The 27,470-nt window shown below is 36.3% G+C and overlaps 1 protein-coding gene across 1 annotated transcript in view; it reads left to right on the forward strand.

Moving 5' to 3' along the window:
• The first annotated feature begins 991 nt into the window (after positions 1–991).
• Positions 992–27,470, forward strand: part of LOC145670658 (lipase 3-like) — a 50,506-nt gene continuing 24,027 nt past the window's right edge. The window contains exons 1-5 of the mRNA XM_081739447.1: positions 992–1,012; positions 6,220–6,360; positions 10,409–10,607; positions 17,833–17,947; positions 23,534–23,777. Of these exons, the coding sequence (XP_081595573.1) occupies positions 992–1,012; positions 6,220–6,360; positions 10,409–10,607; positions 17,833–17,947; positions 23,534–23,777 (720 nt within the window). The remainder of the gene's footprint in view (positions 1,013–6,219; positions 6,361–10,408; positions 10,608–17,832; positions 17,948–23,533; positions 23,778–27,470) is intronic.

Raw genomic sequence — 27,470 nt, forward strand, 5'->3', positions numbered from 1 at the left:
AGCAAGAGAGCACGCTGGACCACCAAGGACCTCTAGATAGGGAATCGGTGTGATAATTACCGTAAATCTTCTACGGTAATAACACACCCGTGCTTTTTTTTAAAAACGCGATCTCTAAATTTTACGGTAAATTACCGTAAAATATACGGTACCAAATTTGTTTCTAAACACGGTCAATATTATTTTGCTTCTAAATATACGGTCTGCCGTTTTTATGAAAAAACGGTGGTCCGTAAAATTTAGGGTAATCGGATGGCAGCGAGAGTTGACGGTAATCGGTCAGTAAATTTAAGGCGAAATTTTTTACAGTGAAGAGTGGCCGAGTTTAAACGGGAATAGGGTTTAAAAAGAATGCGTGTGTACTTGTATGTATTGGTTGTTTGAGAATACAACAGAGAGGAAACTGCACAATTACCTTTAAACAGGAATGGGGTTAAAAAAGAAAAAGTACGAGTGTTTCCTCAGAAAATACAGTCTTGTACTTGTATGTATTGGTTGCTTGGGAATACAACAGAGAATAAACTGCCCAGTTACCCTTAAACAAAGAAAAAGTACGTACTTTATGAAGGCATAGAGTCTTTATTGTATATGAAAATGAAAATTAATGAATACACATTGTACAGTAATTTACCTGATAAGACAGACCTCAGAAAAATACTTGAACGGATGTGCGAGCGGAGTTTTCTCGCCCTGCCAAGGTTTGGCCGAGTTATCCGGACCGCTGGGGTATCGAGTGCAGAGTTTTATGGATTCTACTGTATTATTATTATTATTATTATTATTATTATTATTATTATTATTATTATTATTATTATTATTATTATTTTGTTATGATCAAAGCTTTATGCAGTATGTTGGACATTTATACCAAGTAACAAACAACGTACTATATTTCATGTAATCCTTCACTAAATAGGTTTGTAAACGTTTCAATTTTCTGTCAACATTTATATAATTAGAAGTTCTGCTATCTGTTGTTGCTATGGACACTATGGTTCCTATGCAGCTAGAGGTGAGGTGAATGTGTAGAGGTTCTTTTTCTTGCAGGACAAATAAGTTAGTAATCTTTTAGGAACTTTTATGATCGCATATTAAATAATTTTACATATTCAGTAGTACAAAATGATTTAAAAGTATGTACACAATTTCTCTCACACAAATTTGATTAGGTTCAGTGTATGCTTTTCGTGTTGTTCAAAACCTGATACTCATGAAAGAAATCTCATATATATAGCTAAGCATTTCAGGTGCAAACTTTTGATTAAAAAGGTGGAGAAAGGATGCAAATTTCAAACGTAAAAATCATACAAATAGTACCAAAACTAATTACATCATATGTAAGGACTCAAAATTCGCTGCTGTATTAAAAAGTCTGCCTAAACCAAATCCCAGAATACAACGTGATTAAAGTCACAACTTCATTGAACAGTTCAGACAGAAAATGAACATTTTAATGTTTCTTCTATGAGGCTCCATCGCTTGTTACTACGTACAAGTCGTGCTTAAATTTTAAGAGCACTAGTCTGCAGGGCAGGAGAACTAGGTTCGATTCCAGATTGAGTTCATGCGGTTAGGATTCCATATGTTAATCTGTAGGTCCACATCTCATATATCCTCGATGCTAAACGGGACGCTAAATGCCAAATCAATCCTCCCAGTCACTAAACAAATATTTGTTTGTATGAAAAGACTCAAACAATTCTGATAGGTGATAGCCGTGATTGGTCAGTTTGTTGCTACCTTGTTTTACATTCTAATAAAAATTTTAGCCTAACGCGACTGCACTGAACCGAAGGGAATGTAATGCCGCCAGGACCGTCACGTGGGTTGTAAGCGCTCGGGGCGAGAATTTCCAGGCGCCCCCTCTCACTATGTTATGAAAAACCCCACCAGAGTTTATTCTGTACGTCTAGATTTAATATCTTAATTGGCTCTCCAAGAATTCTCTCTTCTATTAATATCTATCAACTCCCGAATATTAAATTGTCCAATACTGTTATTCCATTCTCCACAACTGTCAAAAATTTGGGAGTCATACTAAATCAAAATCTCTCCTGGCCAGATCAAATAAATGCAGTTTGTAAGAGAGCATTTGGTGCCCTGCATACGTTAAATCGACTAAGAAATTTCTTACCAATATCTCTGAAGATCAAGCTTGTCAAGGTACTGGTGTTTCCACATCTTGACTATTGCGACTCAGTCTATTCTGATCTAACAGAAAATCAATCAAAGCGCTTGCAAAGAGTGCAAAATGCATGCGTTAGATTTATTTTCAATATAACTTACAGGGAACATCTCACATCCTTTTATAAGAAACTGTCATGGCTGACGTTAGTTGGAAGAAGAAATTTACATAATCTTACCCTATTGTACAAAATACTTACTACGTCAGAACCATCGTATCTTGCCCGTAGATTTTTATATTTATCAGACTTTCATACTAGAAGCACAAGATCACAAGATAATTTCTTACTCTCCATTCCCAATCACAATTCTGATTCATGCTCAAAATCCTTCACAGTAAGTACTACACGCCTCTGGAACAGTTTACCTCAATTAATACACAACGTTTCCACAGTTGCCAAATTTAAAAAATCCGTAAATTCCCTTCTCTTAAGTAAAGATAAGGATACTGGTAGCTCATGAGTCATCTTCGTTTTACGAGATTATTAATAACCCACATATGAACACACAACCAATAGGTAACCTATGCTAATTTGTATAGCTTATATATTCATAGTTCTGGTACCGCTACATGATATATGCATTTTAAGTTTCTCCATGTTATTTTGTTTCCTATATTGTATGTTATTTTCAATTTTTGTTTTTGAAGTGTTTAACTACTTTTTTACTTCAGCGGTATAAATCTTTTTTTATGTGGTTCAATACTTTTCTTTTGTAATTGTTAATGTTTTCTATATATTGGTGCTTTTTTTTTTAAAAAAAAAAAGAATGTATGCACGTGGTTAAGTGCTCGGAGAAGGCTGCAGAGCCTTAACTTCGCCACGTAAAAGAAGTCATAAATAAATAAATAAATAAATAAATAAATATACAAATAACGATACAAATATTAAAGCTCAATATGTAAATGATATCGAAAAACTTTGTAGTTTTCTGACTTTCGCTAAAATCCAACAATATAAACTTCTTTCCTTGCGATTAACACAAATTTTTCAGTAAAGTTATCATAGCGTTGGATAACTACAGTAACTTTTTTACAGGTGACGTTTCTAATTATTTGTGAGTATTTGCTTCAATTCAATCCTACATTTATAATTTATGTTCAAAAACAAAATGTGTTGTTTGTTTCCAAAACATGTAGCGTAAAAATTATATAATAACATAAAAATACTAATAAATTACAATAGAAATGAGCAAGAATAACTACATAATGACATATACATACTTTATTCAAACACTAAATGGCATTCTCTTGATTTTTCTGTGAGTAAATGTGGACTATATCTCCTTGAAATCTAACTTTCTGGTTTCATCATTTTCAATAGCTAGTATGGCCAATGAATTAAGTCTTCCCTGGGCCATTGTTGAGCGTAAATATGTCTATTACTAGAGCATTTCTTGTTGAGCGTAAATATGTCTTATTACTTGAGCATTTCTTGTTGAGCGCAAATATGTCTATTACTAGAGCATTTCTTGTTGAGCGTAAATATGTCTTATTACTTGAGCATTTCTTGTTGAGCGTAAATATGTCTATTACTTGAGCATTTCTTGTTGAGCGTAAATATGTCTATTACTTGAGCATTTCTTGTTGAGCGTAAATATGTCTTATTACTTGAGCATTTCTTGTTGAGCGTAAATATGTCTATTACTTGAGCATTTCTTGTTGAGCGTAAATATGTCTATTACTTGAGCATTTCTTGTTGAGCGTAAATATGTCTATTACTTGAGCATTTCTTGTTAAGCGTAAATATGTCTATTACTTGAGCATTTCTTGTTTAGCGTAAATATGTCTATTACTTGAGCATTTCTTGTTGAGCGTAAATATGTCTATTACTTGAGCATTTCTTGTTGAGCGTAAATATGTCTTATTACTTGAGCATTTCTTGTTGAGCGTAAATATGTCTATTACTTGAGCATTTCTTGTTGAGTGTAAATATGTCTATTACTTGAGCATTTCTTGTTGAGCGTAAATATGTCTATTACTTGAGCATTTCTTGTTGAGTGTAAATATGTCTATTACTTGAGCATTTCTTGTTGAGCGTAAATATGTCTATTACTTGAGCATTTCTTGTTGAGTGTAAATATGTCTATTACTTGAGCATTTCTTGTTGAGCGTAAATATGTCTATTACTTGAGCATTTCTTGTTGAGTGTAAATATGTCTATTACTTGAGCATTTCTTGTTGAGCGTAAATATGTCTATTACTTGAGCATTTCTTGTTGAGCGTAAATATGTCTATTACTTGAGCATTTCTTGTTGAGCGTAAATATGTCTTATTACTTGAGCATTTCTTGTTGAGCGTAAATATGTCTTATTACTTGAGCATTTCTTGTTGAGCGTAAATATGTCTATTACTTGAGCATTTCTTGTTGAGCGTAAATATGTCTATTACTTGAGCATTTCTTGTTGAGCGTAAATATGTCTATTACTTGAGCATTTCTTGTTGAGCGTAAATATGTCTATTACTTGAGCATTTCTTGTTGAGCGTAAATATGTCTATTACTTGAGCATTTCTTGTTTAGCGTAAATATGTCTATTACTTGAGCATTTCTTGGACGGAATAGGAATAAAAAAATGTTCTGAAGTTTCTTCAGTTTGTAGCAAACTAGTGATGGGTCGTTCATGAACGAACTGACTCTTTTGAACGACACCTTCATGTGAACTAGCATGGAACTAGTTCATACATTTGGAACTGTCCGTTCAAAGTAACGACAGCTCCGCAGACGACACCAGCAGTTGAGTAATAAGAGCACCATACACAATTCCAGCAGTTCAAAGCAACGACGATTCCGCTCCGAAACAGCCAATAAGAATGCACCAAACTACCGCACACGCCTACCGACACCGATATAGCCAGAAGCCAGTAAGAATGCATACAGGGTTTTCATAATCTGAAGACAGATCTGCGTTACGTGACGATTCGCTGGTCGTTAGTACCAGTCTTTTTCGACAGACGGACTCTTTGGCTGCGAAAAAGCTACAAAACAGACGTTGTGCTCCATCTGTTAGGAACCATGGGAACTCAGTGAACGTAGTCGTTACCTTTTGAATGATACAACACCAGTTAACAAAGAACTGGCGCCTTTGAACGACAACTCCCAACCATTCAAAAAAAGAACAGGCTCCTTTTTGAACGACAACTCCCAACCGTTCAAAAAGGAACTGGCACCTTTGAACGACTCCCGTATCGGTACCGGAGCGAATGAGCTAGCTCCACCAAATGAACTGCCTCGACCCATCACTATAACAAACTGTCTTACGGATAAGAAGTAAGTAGCAGCAGATCTCGGTCAGTTTTCCAAGATAAAAAAAGAGCCCTCCTCTCACAGAGGGCTGGAGAGTTCCAGTTGAATAATCCTAGACGATGTTTTACATTACCGGTAATTTTACTTAGCTGTGGCCTGATCATTATTAAAATTAACATTAATTAAAAATAATAACTTACTAAAATGACAGAAGAATCTGAATTACTTGAATTTTGTTTATTTGTCTTCCAGGCGCTCCCTTGGTCTCGGGGACCCGGGGCCATAGTCCCGGTCGCCCCGCCCACGCAACGGCCCTGAATGCCGCAAACCCACGATGTTCGTTGTTTGATAATTAAGGAAGTTAAATAATTAATAAAATTAAAGAAAAGGAACCAACACAGTTTTAGAAAGTGCATAAAGATGATGATAGTGTGAAAAGATCCAACAAGGTGCTTGGCTTGAGGAAAAGTGCAAAACATTGCAACCAAAACTTAGTTAGAAGTGTTTTATCTAATGTTTTATTTGCCAGACTAGCTAATTTGGATGTTTTAATAATCATAATAATAGGCCTAATAATAAAATAGGTACACCACATAAAATTGCTAGTTTTGCTCATGTAAAAGTAGTACATTTGCCAACTGTGTCATATGTTTGAAGTTACTTGTAAACAACAAATTGAGTTCGCATCTTGCCGTCTGTAGCCTATGATTAAATCAGACACATAATATTCGTATCATGATAAATAAATCACAAAAGATTGATTCCTTATTTTCTTTGTCTTTCTTACCTTTAGGTGGTGATGTTGAAGCCAATTCATATTTCTAACATGATCACTAGTTTTCTGAAAACATCTTCCTTCCTGCTAATCCTGAATCAAGCATTTGGATTGATTTCTACACCAAAAGTTAAAAGTATTGATGCACCCAGAACAACGGTAAGTAGCCTTCAAATAAATTATTATGTATTATATATAGCCTTCAAATAAATTATTATGTATTAACTGATGTAATATAGGTCTATATAGATTTTGAAAAGGCGTTTGATAGAGTCAATCACAAAGTATTATTGCATAAGCTAGATGAATATAATTTATCTTCTTCCTTGATCAAATTCTTTTCATCATATTTAAATAATCGTAAACAAACTGTTATCTACAAAAAATATAAATGAACTGAATATATTGCATATTCTGAAATTCTCCAGGCTCTAACCTAGGTCCGTTGTTGTTACTTTTATTCATTAACGATCTCCCTGATCATAAATTATTAAGTAAAAAATTGCTTTTTGCTGATGACCTCAAAATGTACGCCAGGATAAAGACCATCCATGACAGTTTCAACTTACAACATGACTTAGAAAATATTGGTAACTAGTGTTCTCTTAATAAACTTAATGTAAACATAAATAAATATAGCATTCTATCGTTTAGTAGAAACAAAAAATCAAGTAGAGTTTAATTATTCATTTAATCAGATCGCATTAAACAGATTAAATTTTGTGAAAGATCTCGGGGTTACGTTTGATACGAAACTAACATTTAATGATCATATAGTGAACATAGTTGATGAATCAGTTAAAATGTTAGGATTCATAATTAGAACGGGGAAAGGAGTTTAACAATATCACCACACTAACAAAAATGTATTACTCTTATGCCCGATCAAAACTGGAATATGCTGCTGTGATCTGGAACTCATTGCAACAACAAGACCGAAACCTACTCGAAAAAGTCCAATCCAAATATATCAAATACTTAGTATACAAGAGTACCGGAATCTATCCATCTTACGAAAACTATCTTATATTAATAGACAACTTCTGTATCCCTACACTGGAACTAAGGCGAAATGTGGTAGATCTGATCTTTCTTCGTAAAATAGTACAAAATGAGTTTAAGTGTACAGATCTGATATCAACACTAAATTTTTATCTCCCGACCCTTAAAACTCGTGTTGAAAACTCTGGCCTGCTCTATTGCAAAAAAGCAAGAACCAACATATTATTGAAATCACCAATCTGGAGAATTTGCTCTACTTATAACAAAATATGTATCGAATACAAAGAAATTGACATATGTAATATGAACTCTATGTTTAAGAAAACTATTGTAAATGTATTTTATAATGCACCGACACTATAATTGGGCTTTGCCTGTTGTGTTGTTGTTCACAAATAAATTATTGGTTAATCCTTCAGAGACATAAGTATAAAGCACTGAGCCGATCGTTCGAGTGATGGTGATGTGGCATATAAACACAAAATCTTGACGGGGAAGCGAGCGTGCATTAGTGTCATATGTGCAGACACTCAGCCGATCGTTCGAGTGAGGACGGAAATGTGATACATAAACATAAAATCTTGACGGAGAGGGCGGCAAAATTGTCAATACTATATTATTTAAGATAAATATTTCTTGTTGAAAACAGACTTCATGATGATGGTAGTTAAATTTACTAAGCTAACTTTCTTTTCGAATACTACGAGGGGTGACTGAAAAAAATTGACCCCTTGAAAAAATTATAAAAATTACAGATTCGGTTATAATTTTTTTTTTTCAACTTAATCTTCTTGGACAGCAACACACTTGCTTCAACGGTGCTGCAGTGCTTTTATCCCTGTAAAAAAAAAAAAAAAAAAAAAAAAAAAAAAAAAAAAAAAAATCCTGAGGTTGTGACCACAGAAACTCCTTCACGGCTGTCATGGCGTCATTATCGCTTGCAAAACGTCGTCCTGTTAGAGCGGTTTTTAGATTCGGGAACAAGTGGAAGTCTAAGGGGGCAAAATCTGGAGAATAGGATGGATACGAAACGAGTTCAAAGTCGCATTCGTGAATAGTTGCCATGGCAACTGCTGATGTGTGGCCGGAAACATTGACATGATGGTAGATAACGTTTCTAGACATCATTTGTGGTCCTTTTTCTTGAATTTGCACTCTAAGTTTTTTCAAAAGGTCACTATAGTATTGTCCTGTGGTGGTATGACCCCTTTGCAGGTAATCAATAAATATCACACCTTGGGAAAAAAACAGAAGCCATCACTTTGCCAACGGAGGGGACAACATTTGTCTTCTTTGGGGTAGGGGTGCTTCCATTGTTTGGATTATTGTTTTGTTTCTGGCTGGTAATGGTGTACCCAACACTCGCCATAGTAATGAATCGACGGAGAAAATCGTCGACACCACGTTCTAACAGTTTCAAATTGCCCACGGATAGGAGGTACCGAGTGCGTTTTTGTTCAGGAGTCAGATGACGTGGGACCCAACGAGTAGAAACTTTTGATAAACCAAGCTCATTCTTCAGAACATCATCTGTTCGCTCCTGAAATATGCCCAGCCTGTTTCTTATCTGTCGAGTTGATAATCGGCGATCTTCCATGATCATATCAAATACCAGGCCAATGTTTTCCGTGGTGGTAGCACTTGATGGTCTCCCAGATCTCGGCTCATCTTCAACACTCTGCCTACCACGATTGAATTCCTGCGCCCATCTTTTGACGGTGGGATATAAAGGGACAAATTCACCTACGGTATTGACCATATCCTGGTGGATCTCAGACACCGACATTCCTTTTAATTGCAGATACTTGATGACTGACCTGTACTCGATTTTTTTCTATTTTCCCCATTTCTGCTATTTCACTCACTTCAAGAGGCTGTAAAAGACAATAGAAATTACTTAGAACCAAGAGCTTGATATACATTAATATCAAAGGTTGTACTGTTCCAATACATATAATTATTCTATCCTAGATTTTCATTTTCTATGTTAGGCTCAAAACTTTTCAGTCATCCCTCGTATCATGTTTAGGTCGCAAGTTTAAGATCACATGGACAATGCTGAAGCAAATGGTCAAAAAAATCCTAGTATGAATTGCTAAATTGTTGCCAAATACAATAACTCAATTCCTGAACAGTAGCGAAACAGCTATTCCATTTAGTTAGTTATCACAGTTTTGATATGAAAACTAGTCTGTCTTTGTCTGTGACAAATCTTGTCATTATCTTTCAGTGTAATTCTTTGAAGAGAGAGACCGAAAAAGAGAGAGCGAAAAGAGAAATTTCTGTTTTCTTTTTTTTATAATTACATTAATACTCTCACACATACTCCGCATGTGTATAGTATTTCGTTGTCTTCAGGTCATATCGGATCTTTCCGTGTCACCGGGTCACTCCGTACCATCTGTGTGTCCGGGTCAGACATGCCATGCATCTGTCCAGGTCACCGCTTTAGTCCTGGTCACTTCGGATTATGAAAAAGTGCTAGTCAACGGGTCTGGTGTATCATGAGTCTTCCGAATTACAGGTCACAAAATTTGTGACCTGTTCCATCACTGCCTATAATATTCAAATATACAGAGTGTCTCAAAAGTCCCCTGACACAGGGTAACTCTGTTATTATCAGAGTTACAACGAAATGTAAGAGGGTTAACTGTCTCCAAATATGATGTTTTCAATCTAAAGTGAAGGTACTTTTTAAATCGGATGACCCGTTTGGGCTGTACACTCTTTATGAGCTCAAGTTAAATGAAAATGCAACGTTGCCATTTACCTGGATTCGCAACATAGGTGAATGAAGTTATTGTCTTTTACGCTAACGTGTCGATGGCTAGCCCCCATTTCAAACAGTAACGTCATTTACCTATGTTGTGGGTCCATGAAAATGGGAACGTTGCATTTTCATTTAACATTGCGAGCATAAAGAGTGTACAGCCCAAACGGCTCATCCGATTTTAAAAAAAAGTTCCTTCAGTTGAGATCAAAAACATCATATTTGGAGACAGTTTCCCCTCTTACATTTTGTTATAACTCTGATAATAACATAGTTACCGAATGTCAGGGGACTTTAGAGACACCCTGTGTTTTGAAAAATAAGTCAGATTTGTAACTGCAACTGACAGTTCATGATTGAATTAGATTTCATCTTTAATTACAGTCAGCATTGCACCTTCTGTAATTACACCTCTGTCCTTTTATTTTAAACTAGGTCCAACAAATTGAAGAGTATGGCTACCCTGCTGAAAAACACTATGTGACGACAGATGATGGGTATGTGTTAGAACTGCATCGAATTCCGTACAGTCCAGAGTCTCCTGCAGCAGAGGGAAAACCAGTAGTGTTGGTTTATCATGGCTTATTAGCGAATTCAGCAGACTTTGTTGTTCTTGGACCAGGAAAAGCTTTAGGTAAATTATTAGGTATTTGGTTGTTAAGTATAGGGCCTATACATAGTTATTCCATGATTTCTTCAGGGAAGAATAAACAATGAGTTATTGGGAACATGTAGTTCTCTCCTACTTCATGAAATTTGTTAAAATTGTTTTGTTGTATATGAAATGTAAGGGAAATATAATCACATATATATTTACACAATGAGGTAAAAGGAAACTATACAACTTTATAAACAATATTACGCTTATATGTTGGACAATTCAGTCTTGAATCACTGACAGACCTTGTATGATAGTTAGCTTTCAGTGCAATGCTTTGGCAAGCAATAAGTTAGAAAGAAAAGTATCGATTTAGTGGGACTTGAGAGAGAGAGAGAGAGAGAGAGAGAGAGAGGAAATGATTGTGTTTCTTACAAATACTTTAGTAACCCAGACATAATCTCCATGTCTGTATGATGATGTCTCCTCGCATCCTGGTCACATCAGATCTGCCCGGGTCACTCTGTCATGTGTCTCTTCGGGTTTCCATACATATGACGATATCTCCTCGTGTCCTGGTCATACCACATCTGCCCGGGTCACTCTATGTCATGGGTCTCTTCGGGTTTCCATACATATGACAATATCTCCTCGTGTCCTGGTCATACCAGATCTGCCCGGGTCACTCTATGTCATGGGTCTCTTCGGGTTTCCATACATATGACGATATCTCCTCGAGTCCTGGTCATACCAGATCTGCCCGGGTCACTCTATGTCATGTGTCTCTACGGATTTCCATACATTTGATGATGTCTCCTCGTGTCCTGGTCACATCACATCAGAGTTACTTCGAGTCACTGAGTCAGAACGGGTCTCTCCGAGTCAGGATTAGACTGGATAACTTCGAGTCACCGAATCTGATAGTGATTGCATTCGTGACCTGTTTCTCTGACAGAGACAGCGCAGGGACACTTTTCTGTTAGGTTTTGATGTGCACCAGTTTCTAATCGACGAACTGTAGGAAGATAACCGAGAAATTTACGGAGACTGAAAGCCGATTCTGGAAGGACTATGCTTCATCATTCCGTAGTCAGATTTTCATACCTACTGTATGACGTCGCGTTCACTCAAACCACGGGAAATACCGAATCACTTGTAGTGTGTCAACTTTCTTCGTCCATGGCATCTTCCAAACAAACCAACAGAGATAACTAATAGAGTATTTTAGCCCAATAAATATTATCTATCCTTCCTCTTTGCACCATTCCAAGCAAATTCGGTTGTTTCCGTAGTCGTGCTATCTGAATTCGTTAAAATTCTGCAGCACTAATAATAAGAGTTAATAATATTCCATTCTATTCACACATCTTCAGTTAGATTGTATTACATGACTCATCTAATAATGTAACTGGACTGTCTTTCTTTACTATATATGTTATGCCATGTCTCCAATGATATTCAGTTTGTAGTATTGCAACTTGCAAACTATATGTGGCTGAAATAAACTTTCTAATCCCAGTGATGTGAGTCCCTGATCTTTTCCATCTTCAAACAACATAAATCTGCAACATGAAGATCGTTGCTCTTACTTGTTGTGGCTATAAGATGTTTGAGTTATAAGTCAGTGAGTGTTCGGTATGGTCTCTCGAATAGAACTTTCCTGAAAAAAATTTAGTGGGCTTTTCTGTCTTTTAGAAGAAAGTCCTTCTAAATATTTATATGTTTTTAATTGCGAGAACATTGTTACTCTTCCATTTGAAAGAGATTATGACGTCACTGGCATCACAAAACCTTAAAACGACTCAATTCAACTACAGCTTCTTCTGTAATTTATTTAAAGATGTGTCATTAAGAGCGATTCAAGAAAAACGAATGGCGTTCCTAAAGGTAATGCTCTTAATGTTGGAGTCTTTGTCGTCGTCATGAGTGAAGTTTGCAGTCTGCTACCCTTTTATTATTTACTAGCTGAACCTGCGCTCTCTACGCAGCGCATCATTCATATATCAGTATGAGCAGTGATATATAGTGTTAATTGGGCAAAATACTACAAACAATAAAGATTCATCTTAGACTGGAGAAATGATTATCCTTTGTTTTTCACTATCATTTGGCTATGAAACAAACGTCCGAAAGACATGCAACCCCTTCATACAACTATGTTGTGTTGGAATGCATAACTCGTAGGATATGATCTTTTTAAATGAACACTTCCAGTGTACCCCTGAAAATGTAATAAAGCAATAACAATCATGTTTTTTTTTTAAATATTTAATTAGAACGGACAATCTACACAAATTTGGAATTGAGCAGCGAAAACAGCACGTTTTTAGCACGTGTGGTTTTTGAGATCTCATTGTCGAAAGGATTGGGGACAAACATATAAACCTAGCATTTTAATATATAGACTAGCTGAACCTGCGCTCTCTACTCAGAGCATCATTCACATATAATCATGAATCTCCTTGCCATTCCTCACAACATCTGTACATGTACGTTTACAGACGAAAGTTAAAGACGTCGTGATAAAAATCGGCAAAAGATACTATAAAGGGGGAGATTTTTTCGATTATTTTTTTCAATATCTCGCACCGTTTGTAAGATTTGAGCCTACTTCCGGTTGAAGTTTCTAATTCATGTATGATCAGTGTTTTCTTTCTTCTTGCATGCAGTATGTAATAAGCAAATACATTACACACACACAATTACCTATAATGTCAGTAATACATGGTGTTCATGGGCAAAACACTCCAAACAAAAAAGATTCATCTTAGACTGGAGAAATAGTTATCCTTCCTTCTTCATGATTATTGTTCCATGAAATAAACGCCTGAGACATATATAACCCCTATTTACAACAATGTGGTGTGTGAATGTATAGCGCGTAGGATATGATGCTTTAGCATTTTTGAAAAAAATATTTCAACACTTCCAGTGTACCCGTAAAAATGTAATAAAGAAATAATGGCCATGTTTTTTTTAAATATTCAATTAGAACTGGATAATCTATGCAAAGTTTTCAATCGATCAGTGAAAACGTCATCTTCATAGAGTCTGTAGTTTCCGAGATCTCATTGTCGAAAGGATTGGCCACAAACATATAAAGTCCAGAAATATATAGTTTAAAAGAATTCCACAGATGGTAACACAATTCATTTGCATTGATTTTGGAGAAGGCTTATTAAAATACAAAGGCTTTGAACAATAATTTTAAAACATAAACTTTATGAAAAAGATGTATTTTAATAATTTATTTAAAGTACACATATTTAAAATGTTCGTCACTGTTAAACGTGAAATCATAAATAACCGTAAATGAAAGATTTGAAAGCCAAAGTTATAGGTTGGAGCTAAGGCGGTTTTATTGCTATTGTAGCATTTTAATAGATAATTATTACTACGTCCCTTTCCTTGAGGTCTTTAACAGGATGGCTCAGTAGTAGAGCGTTCACCTCTGGTGCATGGTGTCCTTAGTTCCATCCCACCTTGCGTCAAGTGAGCTTTGTGGTGGATAAATACCGTGTAGCGTTTTTTCAGGGTTCGCCATTTTCCTCCCACTTTCTTCATTCCACCATTTCATACATTTTTCATCACCTTCTTCTTTAGCCTAACCGGCATAATTGTGACACGTAAAACTTAAAGATTTTATTTAATTTTTGTTTGACATCTTTAAAGAGAAGCAGTATTGTGTATGGTTAGTATTTACTGCCTAAGTATATGACCACTAGGGAAAATAAAGTGGAGTTGCCAGTGGAACGTTTACACAACGTTGAGAGAGTAGCTGGATAACTATTTGAATAGAACAGTTAGTGGATTTCTGTCAAGAGAACCAAAAATCTGCGGTGGTAATCACAATCTGCTAGTCAAATATTCCTCAACCTATAATCATTGGTAGGCCGATACAAGGATCTTTGAGAATTTAGTTTTGTTTGCTTCTGCTTTTTCCATGTAAAAATATGAAAAACAAAAATATCGTGCAGCCGAATGAAGAGGCATAACAGCATATTTTGACGAATATGAAAAGAAAAAAAATAACCCTTATACGTACTGTAGTACTACATGAAGACTATTTGGGACTGAAACATTTGTTCATTATTACTAGGATCTTGCACCTTATAAGATAGTAATAATTATGTAATTCCTTTACTCCTCAGGCACAGACTTACATATTAGTATTACTATCACCATCTGTATATCTATTGAGCATAAATTCATTCTTGCACTCCTTTGTTCTGACTGCCAGGGTTCCCATTGTCTTAACCCGCTCTGAGTAGCCTCAGAAGAGAAGACTAACACCTTTGTCTCAGATAATAGCATGTGTCCTTATGTTATGTGAAAAACAGTTTATTACCTCATCTCTCATCCTATTCTTATGTATAAATGGCAATAAATCAATAAAATACAGGTTTATTATAAATGATTGAAGTGATTTAATAAATTCACTATTGTAATTAAGATATCGTAACAAAACTCAACAGCAACGTACAAAACTTAAAAAAGTTTTTTTTTTTTTTTTGTTGCGGGTGTACTTCAGATTTCTCCCACGAGAGCTAAGCACTGAGCAGTGAGGCTAGATGGCGACAAACGCCGAGAAATCATTTCATGTCATAGCCTCCACGCTCTCCTGACCTAATCCTGTGCGTAGATCTTTGGTTTTTTTTTTTTTTTTTTTTTTTTTTTTTTTTTTTTTTTGTATGTGGGGGTTATGTGAAAGATTTAGTGTTCACACCTCCTCTACCAGCAAACCTGCCATAACTGCGAGCCTGCATCAACAATGCTTTTGAACTCATTGATAGTGACATGCTGCACCGAGTGTGGAAAGAACTTGATTTTCGGTTTGATGTCTGTCGAATCACTAAAGGGGCACATATCGAACATTTGTAATTGTTAACAGAAACTTTTTGAGTTTTTTCTAAGTGTGTGAATAAAATAATCGCAATATATGCAGTAATATAGTTATTATAGAGCTGTGAAATAGCTCCAATAATTTATAATAACTCTGTAAATAATTCCTGATACCCACTCCTAATAACTTTTACAACATTTAAATTGATGTCACTGGCCGTTACCTTCGGAGACCCGCCCATCTATTGATGAGAATGAAACTTCACTTTTTAAACCTTCGTCATAGTAACTCATGAATGAGACCGAATTTTTTAAATTCTGATTTCTTGTAGTAGCTAGAGCGATTATATCGCGTGAGTTAGCTAATGGATTCAATCTGTTATCATCTTAACGGTAACGGTAACTTACTTGTCCATTACTCGTATCATATGGTAACTCTTGAACAAAAACAAAATTTTCAATTGTATTATTTTGAGGTAAATAGCTAAAGAGGTTAACTCAAGCGAGTTCATTAGTGAGGTCAATCCGTTCATGTATACACGAGTAGCGGTGGCTATCCATAATCGTTCACAGAAATACGTTGCACATGACTTTCTGTACTGTCTTCAGAGGAGTTCAACATTAGTTTTCTGTCATTGCTGGCCACTCACTTACTAGAAACTGAATGACCCTCACTTCACAATCCTCAGTTGACCTCTCCGGCTTCATATACCAGTTTCTGTTTTAATAGTCCTTCGATTGTAACCTCTTTAGTTCTCTCCATCTTTTTTCTTCCACCATACCATTTATCATGTCTCTTAGTACACATTTTCTTTCAACACATCTCAACCAGTTTCATTTCCTCTGTTTTTTTTATTAAATTTAAAATTATTCTTTTCTAACCTAATATCCCTAACACTTCCACTTTTATTTTTCGTTCAACACATCATTTTTTCTCAATTCTTCTCCACATACACACTTCCAAAATCTTCAATCGTTGCTTTTCCGTAGTGTTTCTACTTCTGCCTTCACAACACTAACGTATACGAACTATTTGGACGGAAATCCGAACGCTGACATGCATGTGTATATCCACAAGTAGCTCAGAAAATTTATATATATATATATATATATATATATATATATATATATATATATATATATATATATATATATATAATTAGTAGGCCTATAGGGGCAAATATTACACTTATAACAACTTCAGTCATTTAGTTCTGACTAATGCAGACAAATGACTTAGTTGGACAATGACTTAATTTATCAAATAAAAATAGAGACATCAAATTTTAGATAATTACCCAAAGCTGGTGCTGTGTCCTTATGGCTCTTCTGACAATGACTAACATGTTCATACAAAAGTAGGGCTTTATCGAAGTAATGATTAACAATCTCAGTCGAATATTAGCAATGTGTTTAGCACAGCTAACCCAGCTTGCAATCACGAAGATTGATCGGAGAGGTTGATGAGTTAGAACTTCGCTCTGTGTTGGTCCCTCGAATACTTTTTCGAGTTCATTACTCCTTATGTTCCACCTGCCTTCTGTTCCTAGTTTTTGGTGGCGACATTCTGTTCCACTTAGTTTTACATTTCAAGAATTTTCTCGTTATTTCGAAGTAGAAAGTTTTATTAAGTCGATACATTGCTACATAATGTAATTTTTATTTCTTGTTAAAAGGAATATATATATCGACGGTACTTTGCAGCTACATCGTATCTCAAAAACAAAACACTACTTTACAGAAGAAAGAAAAGTTTGAGAAAGTTGGAGATTAGTTGAAAGTCAGCGATTTTTCTGATGGAGAAACCAGTTACGATAACAAACCGACCTCTCCATAAAAAAAGTCACCGACTTTTAACTAATTTCCAACTTTTTCAAACGTTTTAGTTCTTCTTTTGTCAAGTTTTGTATTTTTGAGATACGGGGTAGCTGCATTGTACATATATATCCGCCACTGTATATATATCCGCCACTGCTATCCGCCACTGTATATATACAGTGTATACAGTGGCGGATCCAGGATATGATCAAGGGGATCAAGTTTGCCGTTTTATCCAGTGTAAAGCACGATTGAAGTCCATTTTATCCAGTGTATATCTGAGCGTCAAGGGGCGGGGGGCTATAGCCCCTCTTGGATCTTCCCTTGTATATATATATTTTATGTGGACATAGTTTCAAGATGCTACGAGACTTTCTTGATTGTTCTAAAATGTGAACAACGTAACAGCACCAGAACTGGGAATTTTATTTCTATTTAAAATACGAAAAATTTACAAAGTATTAAGATGATTAGTTTTACCCTTATCCAATAATTTTTCTCATATTACAATACAATACTTCACACGAAATATTGTATGAGTAATTTTCTTAATTCCTCCTTCAAAAATCTAAAAATAGTAATTTACATATTTTCTTTTTAGCACTTCTCCTTTCTGACAATGGTTACGATGTATGGTTGGGTAATGCCAGAGGAAACCTGTACTGCAGAAATCATACAAAACTGAATCCTAATTCGAAAAAATTCTGGAAATTCAGGTAAGTTTGACTTTATTATTCCTTTAGAAAATAGTGTAGTATTTACACATGAAAATATTCGAACCAAGTTCGCCCATGGTTGAAAATGCACATTTACTGTTGCAATATTACTATAGGGTTATAACATACACGGCCTCCGCAGGTGAAGTTACTTTCAGGTTAACAGATTGAATTCTTTTCACTCAACGTGCAAATGATGGTTTTAAATCCTCAATGGATTAAACTCGGGTACTAGGTGTGATGCACTTTCCGTTACCTTGAACGCTCCGTGGCTATTGGCTGGCGTCTTTAGACTTCTTCATTATACAGTTTGATCCCCTTTGTGCTTGACAAAAAAATCATGATGGCAATGATGCTGATATCGAGCACCCTCGGGAAAACATAAATATGTGTCACATGTTCTAACTTTCGAATAAACTGGATAAGAAAGTGCAACTTTCCCGTGCAATTCAATAGAACGATACATACCAAACAAACTTCCCGTTTCTTCTGCAAATATATTTTCGAAATTAAACTACCTACATATTTTTTTCTGTAGTTTCATGTCAATCCATTTCATCTAATTACTATATTTATAAAACAATGATCCAAAACCGAATAAATATAACCTAATATTCTTCCGTCTACTAATATCTGCTACAGAATCTGTGTCCTTAGCGTCGAATGGCAATTCTTTATGGTCTTTGCATCTTTCGGAGCACGAACTTCGCCATCACCTATGTACTTGTACCACGGACTACCATATTTCGTACCAAAATGCCACCTAAGTCCGTTCACACAAGGTTAGTCGTTGCCAGGGCAGTAGCCAGCCCAAAAATGTAGGGGGGCGATACAACCATATTATAGTTCATTTGCAAGCCAACCGTGAAACCTTCAGGGAAGCAGCAAAAATTTAGGGGGGCCCGGCCCCCTAAACCCCCCTGGATACGTGCCTGGTGGTTGCGCTAGGATTAGCCACCACTGATACCTGAATGCCTTAAATGAGATAACATAAAATAAATTCTACTGTTATAAGAAACAAAATGCTTTATGTTTCATAAAAATCGGTTAAGTATTATAAAAGTTATAAACGATTTTTAGTAGGAGATTAATTTCCGCCCACCCTCTATATCAAGGATGTTATAAAATAGAGGATCTGATCATATGTATCTTCATAATATTAAATCAATAAAGCCAAAAAAACAACCGAGCATCGGCACGTCTATTTAGCTCCTCTCGTTTTAGCCATTGTCTGATTGGCTACTTTCTTTCCCGCCATGATTGTTGGCTCACAACATTGCAATCTTATTGGCCAGAGTAGGCAGAGTAGGTGAAACTGTGACGTGTGGCTTCAAGATTTTGTTGTAAGGGCAGATCCTCTATTTTATAACATCCTTGTTCTCTCTATATAAAAGCAACTGAATAATTGTTTATTTAACTACCAACAACTTTTTTTGGTCCTAATTAATGTCGTTATCGCCATTTTTCTATGCCATCTATCATTAGTGTTTTAATATATGCTTGCTCAAGTGCAAGATATTTTAGAGATTCCTTAAGAAATGTGGCTAACCTAATGTAATATTTTTTTATTGAAATAATTTAGTAACTATTTGGGAAAGGGAGACGTGCTTTATATTTATATGGGTCCTACTGTTTTTCCCTTCTGGTGACTTAAATTCTGCTGATTTAAAACTCATGCTGTCGGGACAGTTTCGAAGAACAGGATTTACCCCGAAAAGTATAATTGACAAAGAAGAGAGAGAGAGAAAGAAAGAAAGAGAAAAGAAATACAAAATGGGAATATGTAAATGGTCGGGAAGGCCCTGCACTTGCTCTGATATGAATTAATGACAACCTTGCGTTTTGGAAATACTTAACAAATTTACTGCTTGTTTCTTTGCATCAGAGAGATTACCATATGGACAAAATGAACCTCAAATTATCCAAATATTCGTTTAAATTATCATAATACAATGAAAAATTTATAGAAAAGTACAAACGTCTTCCATTAAGTGTATTCTGTTGTTCTAAGTGTGTATTTTTATAATATGAATATTAGGTTATCTAATGTTGCAATATTTTATTGCGAAAATTGTAAAACTGCCGCGAGCTGATTAACAAAAATTACAACAAAGGACTTCAGTCTGTAAATGTTAATGCAAAATGTCCACAGCGTTAGCTCGACGCTGGAACACGGTGATGGGTGAGGACTTGTCCGTGTCGGCAATTTGATGGCATCTGTTGAACGCTTTACTAGCGATATACATATCTTTGAATCCACTTGTATTGAGACTGAAACAGCAGCTACTCAAGCTACAATAAGCGGATGAAAGCTATCACTGGAATATTGAGTCGCAGACAAGCATGTTTACAGGGCTTCAACCTATTCTTCAGTGAAGGTATCGTAACGAGCACAACTTGCTAGCGTAGTTTGCCGAATATCGTGATAGACGAAAGACATATGTGATTTTGTGTGTCACCATTAGGTACAACGTGCGATCTCAGCTGTTACGGATTTAAAGGAATCTCATTAATTACCGGTACATGAGAGAAGTAAGAGTATGATGGGTTTCCATTCTACACATCACAGTCTTCAAAGAGACAGTGTCGATACAAGCAACATGGTAGGCGATTCCTCAAGAATGCATCCAACGGCACAGTGTACAGAGGCTCTGATTTTGGTACGTAGATGCTTGTTACGAGACAATCCTAGCTATGACAAGCCAACATGTAACGAGACAATTTACACTAATTGAATCCTGAACTGGAAAGCCAACTTGTGACATCCCTCGCTGGGTATGTCAAATTTGAAACGTTACTGTTTACACCTTCATTTGTAGCTAATGTTGTACAGGGGAAAGAAAGAGAAAAAATAAAATAAATTGGGTCGCCGAAACTACTTTCTTCCTTATGCTACAATTATGGGCCAGTAAGCACAACGCTATTTAATTTCCAGACTCTTGCCCACCAATGGTGTCATCGCTACCATGAAAGGAAAGAAAAAAATCGATTGCCAAAATAACACCATATAATTTGCATATTATATTTATTTAACCTCTTTAGCGAACAGCAGATAATTCCAGGAATTATATCAATGTTAGCGATTATAAAGTTCAGCTAGACTCAATAACCATAGTTTGAGAAAAAAATCATTACACATATGTACTTCAGTCTCTCGGATTTTTAGAAAACTTCTCACACCAATACAATGGAATAACCAGTAACAACAGCATTTTAGATGTTATCCTTGATAATACGTTAAACAGCTGTTTACATTCCTCGACCAAACATTTGAGATAGAACCTTTAGTAAGCTACATTGTAATAAAGGAAGGGAGAATACAAAGGTACATTACTGCTTACAAAACATCTCATTACAGAGGGAGTAATTATGCGGCTGAGTCGACCAATCCTCCTTCCCAAGAACGTAACGCTTCCACTACTCTTCCTCAACCAACTGTATTAAGAGGGCGCCACTCCTCGACCTGGCTTACAATTAAACAGCGGGGGTAATAATACATATAGCAGAAACATTCATAGGAGGTACTAGACCAGCCAGCAACCTGAACTCCACCCCTGTCACCATCACATGACGGTTTAAAGTAGCTTCTTAACTAAAGATAGGATATATAAATACTTCAAGGATTAACATGAATCTTTCTCTTACGTGGCAACTTCAATTACAGATCATAAACTATGGATTATAGCAAACAATACGGAGTGCCCACTAACGGGTCGAACATGAGCAAGCTGTAAAGTAAATGATCCATTTATATATCTGCTCGACCTAAGAAACTATTTTCGCTTAATGCAAGGGAGAAATGACATTGACATCGGACTACCCCGTCGGCATATGAATCGACTTACTGGATGGAGAGCTCACCTTGAGTTTACTCAGTCATATTACATACAGAACGCGTGGTAATAGACAACATTTTAGACATCGTAAGAGAAATGAAAATTGAGTAAATACACGATATTGATAATACTTGACTCAATAATTTACGAACAAAGACTGTATCAATTTTATTAATTATTTGAAATAATGACGATATCGAACAGTTCCAATATGAAAGTCAGTTCTTCGACCAGCTACGTCGAAACTGAATAATATAAAGAGTTACCTGGAGACGGATGATCAAAGTCAGTGCAACAGGTACTCACAGTATCCCACAGGTGGAGTGAGATTAGCACAGTAGGCCAATTTAAAAAGGCATGGTTACAGCAGCATCGTGAACGACAACCAATCTCCGGCAGTCTCTCCAGGCCACTCGACATGACGCGACAACAGACCCCAAGCCAGGGCGTAGAATTACACCCATGGCAACCCTCAGAAGAACTAGACGACGAACTGGATGCAGTATTTGTTCTCAGCTTCAATAGACAGACATGAGTCGACCATAGGCACTAAGTCACCGTAGAGGATAGTCTACACTGACGACGTCACAAGAAATTATTAAAAAAACAGCGGGTAAGACCAAACCGGAACAGGAAGACAGTTCCTGATGTCATTACAGAGAATGTTAACACCACAGACAGGATTACGATAAACCTTTACGGTTCCTCAAATTCCCATATTAAAAAATCATTGTGCACTTAGTTAAAACCTGGCTGGTGAAATTACTGGCCAGCCAATTGGGAAAGGTAGCTTATAAGTTGTATAAGTTATGTTGCTCCTGCATTCTCGCTACAACACACCACTTTTCTTATATAGAATCACTTAACGGTAACTAATTACATTGTTTCGTTCAGTATTCCAATTTTATCCTCGGTACGCTAGTAAGCTACCATTCGACGGCCATGTTTCTTGCGGTACAGGGAGGCAGAACAAAGAAGTGCGCTCAAAATCCTCCTCGCTCCCTGATTGGCTGCTCTTAATTGCGCAGCATAACACAAAAGCTAAACGAAAATTATGATATAAACTTGAATATAATGAGACGAAACTAAATTAAATATATGTTGTTATTTAATGAATATACTCACACACAAATTACTCAATCTAAATGAAAATACAAATACTCCAGTTTTTAAGCCACTAACGCCATCTCGCGGAATTGAGAAAATCCAACTCGATGCGGGCCATAGACTAACAAAGAAAGTAGCTAAACAAACCAGCCCAATTGTCGACCATATTGAATCCATCAAAGGGGTCGAGAATTGGGAAAAATAAAAGTGGACGTTTCTATGAAATAGTCTCTTTGAGAAAAAAATGTAACGCTCAAAGAGGATCGTTACATGCTTCATGGGAAACAATCAATATGGATAGCGATTTCTCAGTACCAGTTCCAATGTCACGGCGTACAGATCCTCTGGTTTAGTACGTAGGGATCTGGATTCCATACAATCAGGACGGCAGGCGATTCCTATGATGTACTGAGGATCTGATTGTAGCAAATCAGGATGTGGGGTGAATTACGCCATACTGATTGACCAAAGTTGCAGATGTATATTTCCGAAATTGTAATATTTCTTGTACAATCAGTGAATATATATTCACTGACAAGTACCTTAATTACTGTTGCAATTTCCACAAATATTAGTGTATAGTAGCTGATACAATAACTGAAAGAAAAATGTAATTTCATTAATAAATTTCAACATTTTTCAGCTGGCATGACATTGGACTGCACGATCTCCCGACAGTTATAGACTATATTTTAATGCTAACAGGAGAGAAAAAGTTATTTTACATCGGACATTCCAGGGGGTCAACGTCGAATCTTGTCTTGCTATCAGAGAGACCTGAATATAACGACAAACTAAAGATGTGTCTATTTTTGGGTCCAGTGGCCACTCTGACGTATGCCACAACTCCTTTTCGGCTTCTTGTTCCATTCCTGAACGAATTGGTGGTAAGTTTAATATAATCAGAATCACTAATCATAATATTTTTATACTAGTTTATATGTTTCTATATAGGCAACTTAGAAGTGTTCGCTCGCTTGTGACAATCTATGCTTTTAAAGTTGGTTATATTCTGCGTATGGACCAACACTCTTAACGATTGCCTGACAGCATAGTTTCCACTGAAAAAGCGCTTCTTCGCAGGCGTTAAAGCCTATTCCATTCCACTCTTGTAGGGACGCTATCCAGCGGCCGAAAACTATGCTCAACTTGCGAGAACAAAGGCATTTCACAAATTTAGAGGCAGGGTAGTTCATTGGGGTAGCATCGGGACTCTACTAATATTTAAATAAATGGAATAGTACTAATTTCGACCCTTGCTTCCAGCCATCTGCAGAACGGCATCGATGATTTGGTTATGACTGTATCTGATGAGGTTCTACCCTCCTGAGGTTCCCTTTATCAGATGAGGTTGCATCCACCTGGTGTCTTCTGTGTACAGCGTAGGGACTGCGTTTTTGTAAATATAGTTAGAAATAAGTTCCTGATAACACATCGCATCGATTTCCAGATTGTTGGCTACGCGACGTAGCTTCAAGCTTTCCCTGCAAAAATTTTTAGTGTCAATCATGAAACCGCATAAGTAACTTTCGGTGAACTGATAAACAAAATTGCTTTGTCTTTTTCATCAACATTTCTGTACGTAATTACTGGAACCTTTCAACAATCGGTCAAATATATTCAAACCTTGTGACAATATACTTTCATCGCTCTCATGTCAAATGGGGCTCTTGCAGTTTTCTGTAGTTGTCTTTCAGAGCATAATTATTTATCTTACGGACCATTTGTGAAGGGCATGGTGAATGCGTGTTTCGGATAAGGATCGGGTTGGGAATTGCCAGATGTGTCGGTAGTTTCTTCAATTTCGTTAATGTCTTAATTTCATGCGACTCTGATAGTGTCAATTTCACTGGGATCCGTTTCGGATTTACTTAAGTCGGTAGTACAGTCTTCTTGAAAAAGTTCTGACCAGCTCATTGTTCTTGAGAGAAATTGTTATTTTTGAACGACAGTGTGTTTCTGTGTAATATTTATACACTTTGTAACTATCTTTCAAGAGCCCAACAAACTGTTCCGCCTGGTTGATGAGCTATTTTTTCTTTCTTTTTTTCAGAGAATGACTGTCTTCTCTCAAAATAACAACTTGAGCATTGTTTGGACTCACAGTTTCTTTCCCACAGTTTATAGCATTTGTATATTCTTCACGCTATTCAACTGGTTCACACGAATGAAAACAGATCGCATATTACAGATTTGCATCCAATTTTGCACATATTAATTACTACATAATTGAATAACTCACACAACTGTTCGTTGAAGTAAAGAGACAACTACTGACAAGGGTTCATACATACAGCACTAGATGTTAAAACGATGCAGGGCCGTGCAGTGGAAAATCAGCGCCCGTGGCGAGAGTATACGACGGCGCTCCCATACCTATATTCCAAACAATTTTTCCTTTCTTTTTTCTTTTTTCTCCCGATTTTTTCGCCCCCTTACTTCGGCGCCAGGGGCTTTCGCCCCGCTCGCCCCCCCACGGCAAGGTCCTGAAACGATGCATCATCAAACAAAGTATGACGTCAGTTATCTGTTCATTATTTATCTGTATATTGCCAAGCAGCTTTATTCAATAAATTTGTCTGGAGGTCAACAATATCGTGAAATTTCGTATCCTTAAATGAACAACGTTGTTTATTTTCTAAAACGAGTCCAATAAACACTTTTTTTTTTACGGACACAATGTTTTCTTCATTTCGAAAATTCTAAAAGTTATCAGTATACTCAGTCTTTTGACAATAACTATAGGCCTATGTATACTCGTATAGGTCTCTTTGTGGTGGACAAACACTGTGTGCGTGGGTTTTCTCGGGGTTCTCCCGTTTCCTCCCACTTTCTTCATTCCACCATTTCATTCATTACTCATCATCACCGTCTCCTTTAGCCTAACCGGCATAACCGTGGGACGTAAAACTCACAGATTTCATTTCATTTCGTATAGGTCTATGCATGTTAACTTTCACATCTCAAGCCTACGCTGATCTTCCAGATGCCCCCTTCCTTTGTTTTTGGTTCGGCTAGTGTGAAGAGCGGACTTGTATATAGTTAAAAAAAAACTAAAATCAAATCACCATACAGGGAGTCCTACGAAAGGTTTTACATTGTTTGGACTACATAACTAGAAAAAAATAAACAAAATATGATTGTTATGTTCAAAACATTACTGATGATGTTCCAGTGTGGAATATGTTCAAAATGCCCTCCGTTGGCAGCAATACATTGTCGCCAGTACTGTGGGCTGGAAAACATGTCATATAGTTTTCTTTGGAATTGATTCACAAGCAATCTTTATCGCTTCTTTCATGGCAACCAGCGACGTTGTTTTGTGGCGTAGACAGTGTTCTTTTGAATTCCCCATAAATAGAGGTCTAACAGTGTTACATCGGGAGATCTGGGTGGATACTCGATATTTCCTTCTCAGCCTATTCACCACTTAACAAATGTTTGATCCAGAAATTGCTGCACGTGTCGATAGTAATGTGGCAGTGCGCCGTCCTGTTAAAAAAAAATCATCTGAGTAGAATAGATGAACAACTGGTACAACTTTTTTATGCAACATGTTAAGGTACTCTGAACCTGTCATTGTTCTTCTGTAAAAGAATGAACCGATAAGTCTTCTGACAGACATACCACACCGTACTGATGACCCAGGAAGGGAATTATCTTGCCCAGTACACACAGTTGTGGCCATTAATTCTTGCATTCAATTTAAAAGTTTCCTCATCAGACAAAATAATAAAATCAATCAACTGTTCATTATTGCAAATCCATTCACAAAATTGAAGGTGCCTATCCGAATCGTCCTCATTGATTGCATGAAGCAATCTGGAAATGTAGGGTTTTCCTGCTTTAAAATGCGGTGAGCGCTAGACTTGCTTACACATAATTAACGCGAAACTTGCCATGTGGATTTCTGAGGGGATCTTGTAAAAGTTAGTAACACTTCTTCCACCACTCTTTCACCAGCTAGTAAATTCTTCTTGCCACACACAGTTCTTTGTCTCTCAAACTTGTCACGTAATTCCGTAATTCTTACACGTAACGGTGGAGTAATTTCTAATTCTGCTCACCATCCCTTCTGCATTCCTTTAATGTTCTCACATTTCCAGAATAACTTTATAATCTACTGCTCAAAGGAGAAGTTCCCAGCCATCTTGTTAATTACTTGTCATTACTGGCAACTGAATGAAAACAAAATAAACAAAATAAATGAATGACTACATTTACTAGTCGTGAGAGCGCCAAATAATACTAATTTGATAATAATAATTAGATTAGATTATCTTTAATACCTTGTCCGTTATTAATATTCAAACAGTGTAAATCCTTTTGAAGGGCACTCTGTAGTGACACAGTAATTAATAATGATATTATATATATTAATTGGATCAAAAGATCCAATATATTTCAGGCAAAAAAAAATCTTGTAGGCCTTATATCTGGAGAACTACATACAATATAGCCAAGCCCAAACTAACACTTAACTCAGTATGATGTGGTTATTCCGTAAAAAATACGAAAACTTGATTTAGAGGCCGTTCAAAAATTTTGTGTCCAATCATCCAAAAAAATCCAATATATTT

The sequence above is a fragment of the Thermobia domestica genome, chromosome 14, assembly GCF_964235325.1.
Source record: "Thermobia domestica chromosome 14, izTheDome1.hap1.1, whole genome shotgun sequence".
Taxonomy (NCBI): domain Eukaryota; kingdom Metazoa; phylum Arthropoda; class Insecta; order Zygentoma; family Lepismatidae; genus Thermobia; species Thermobia domestica.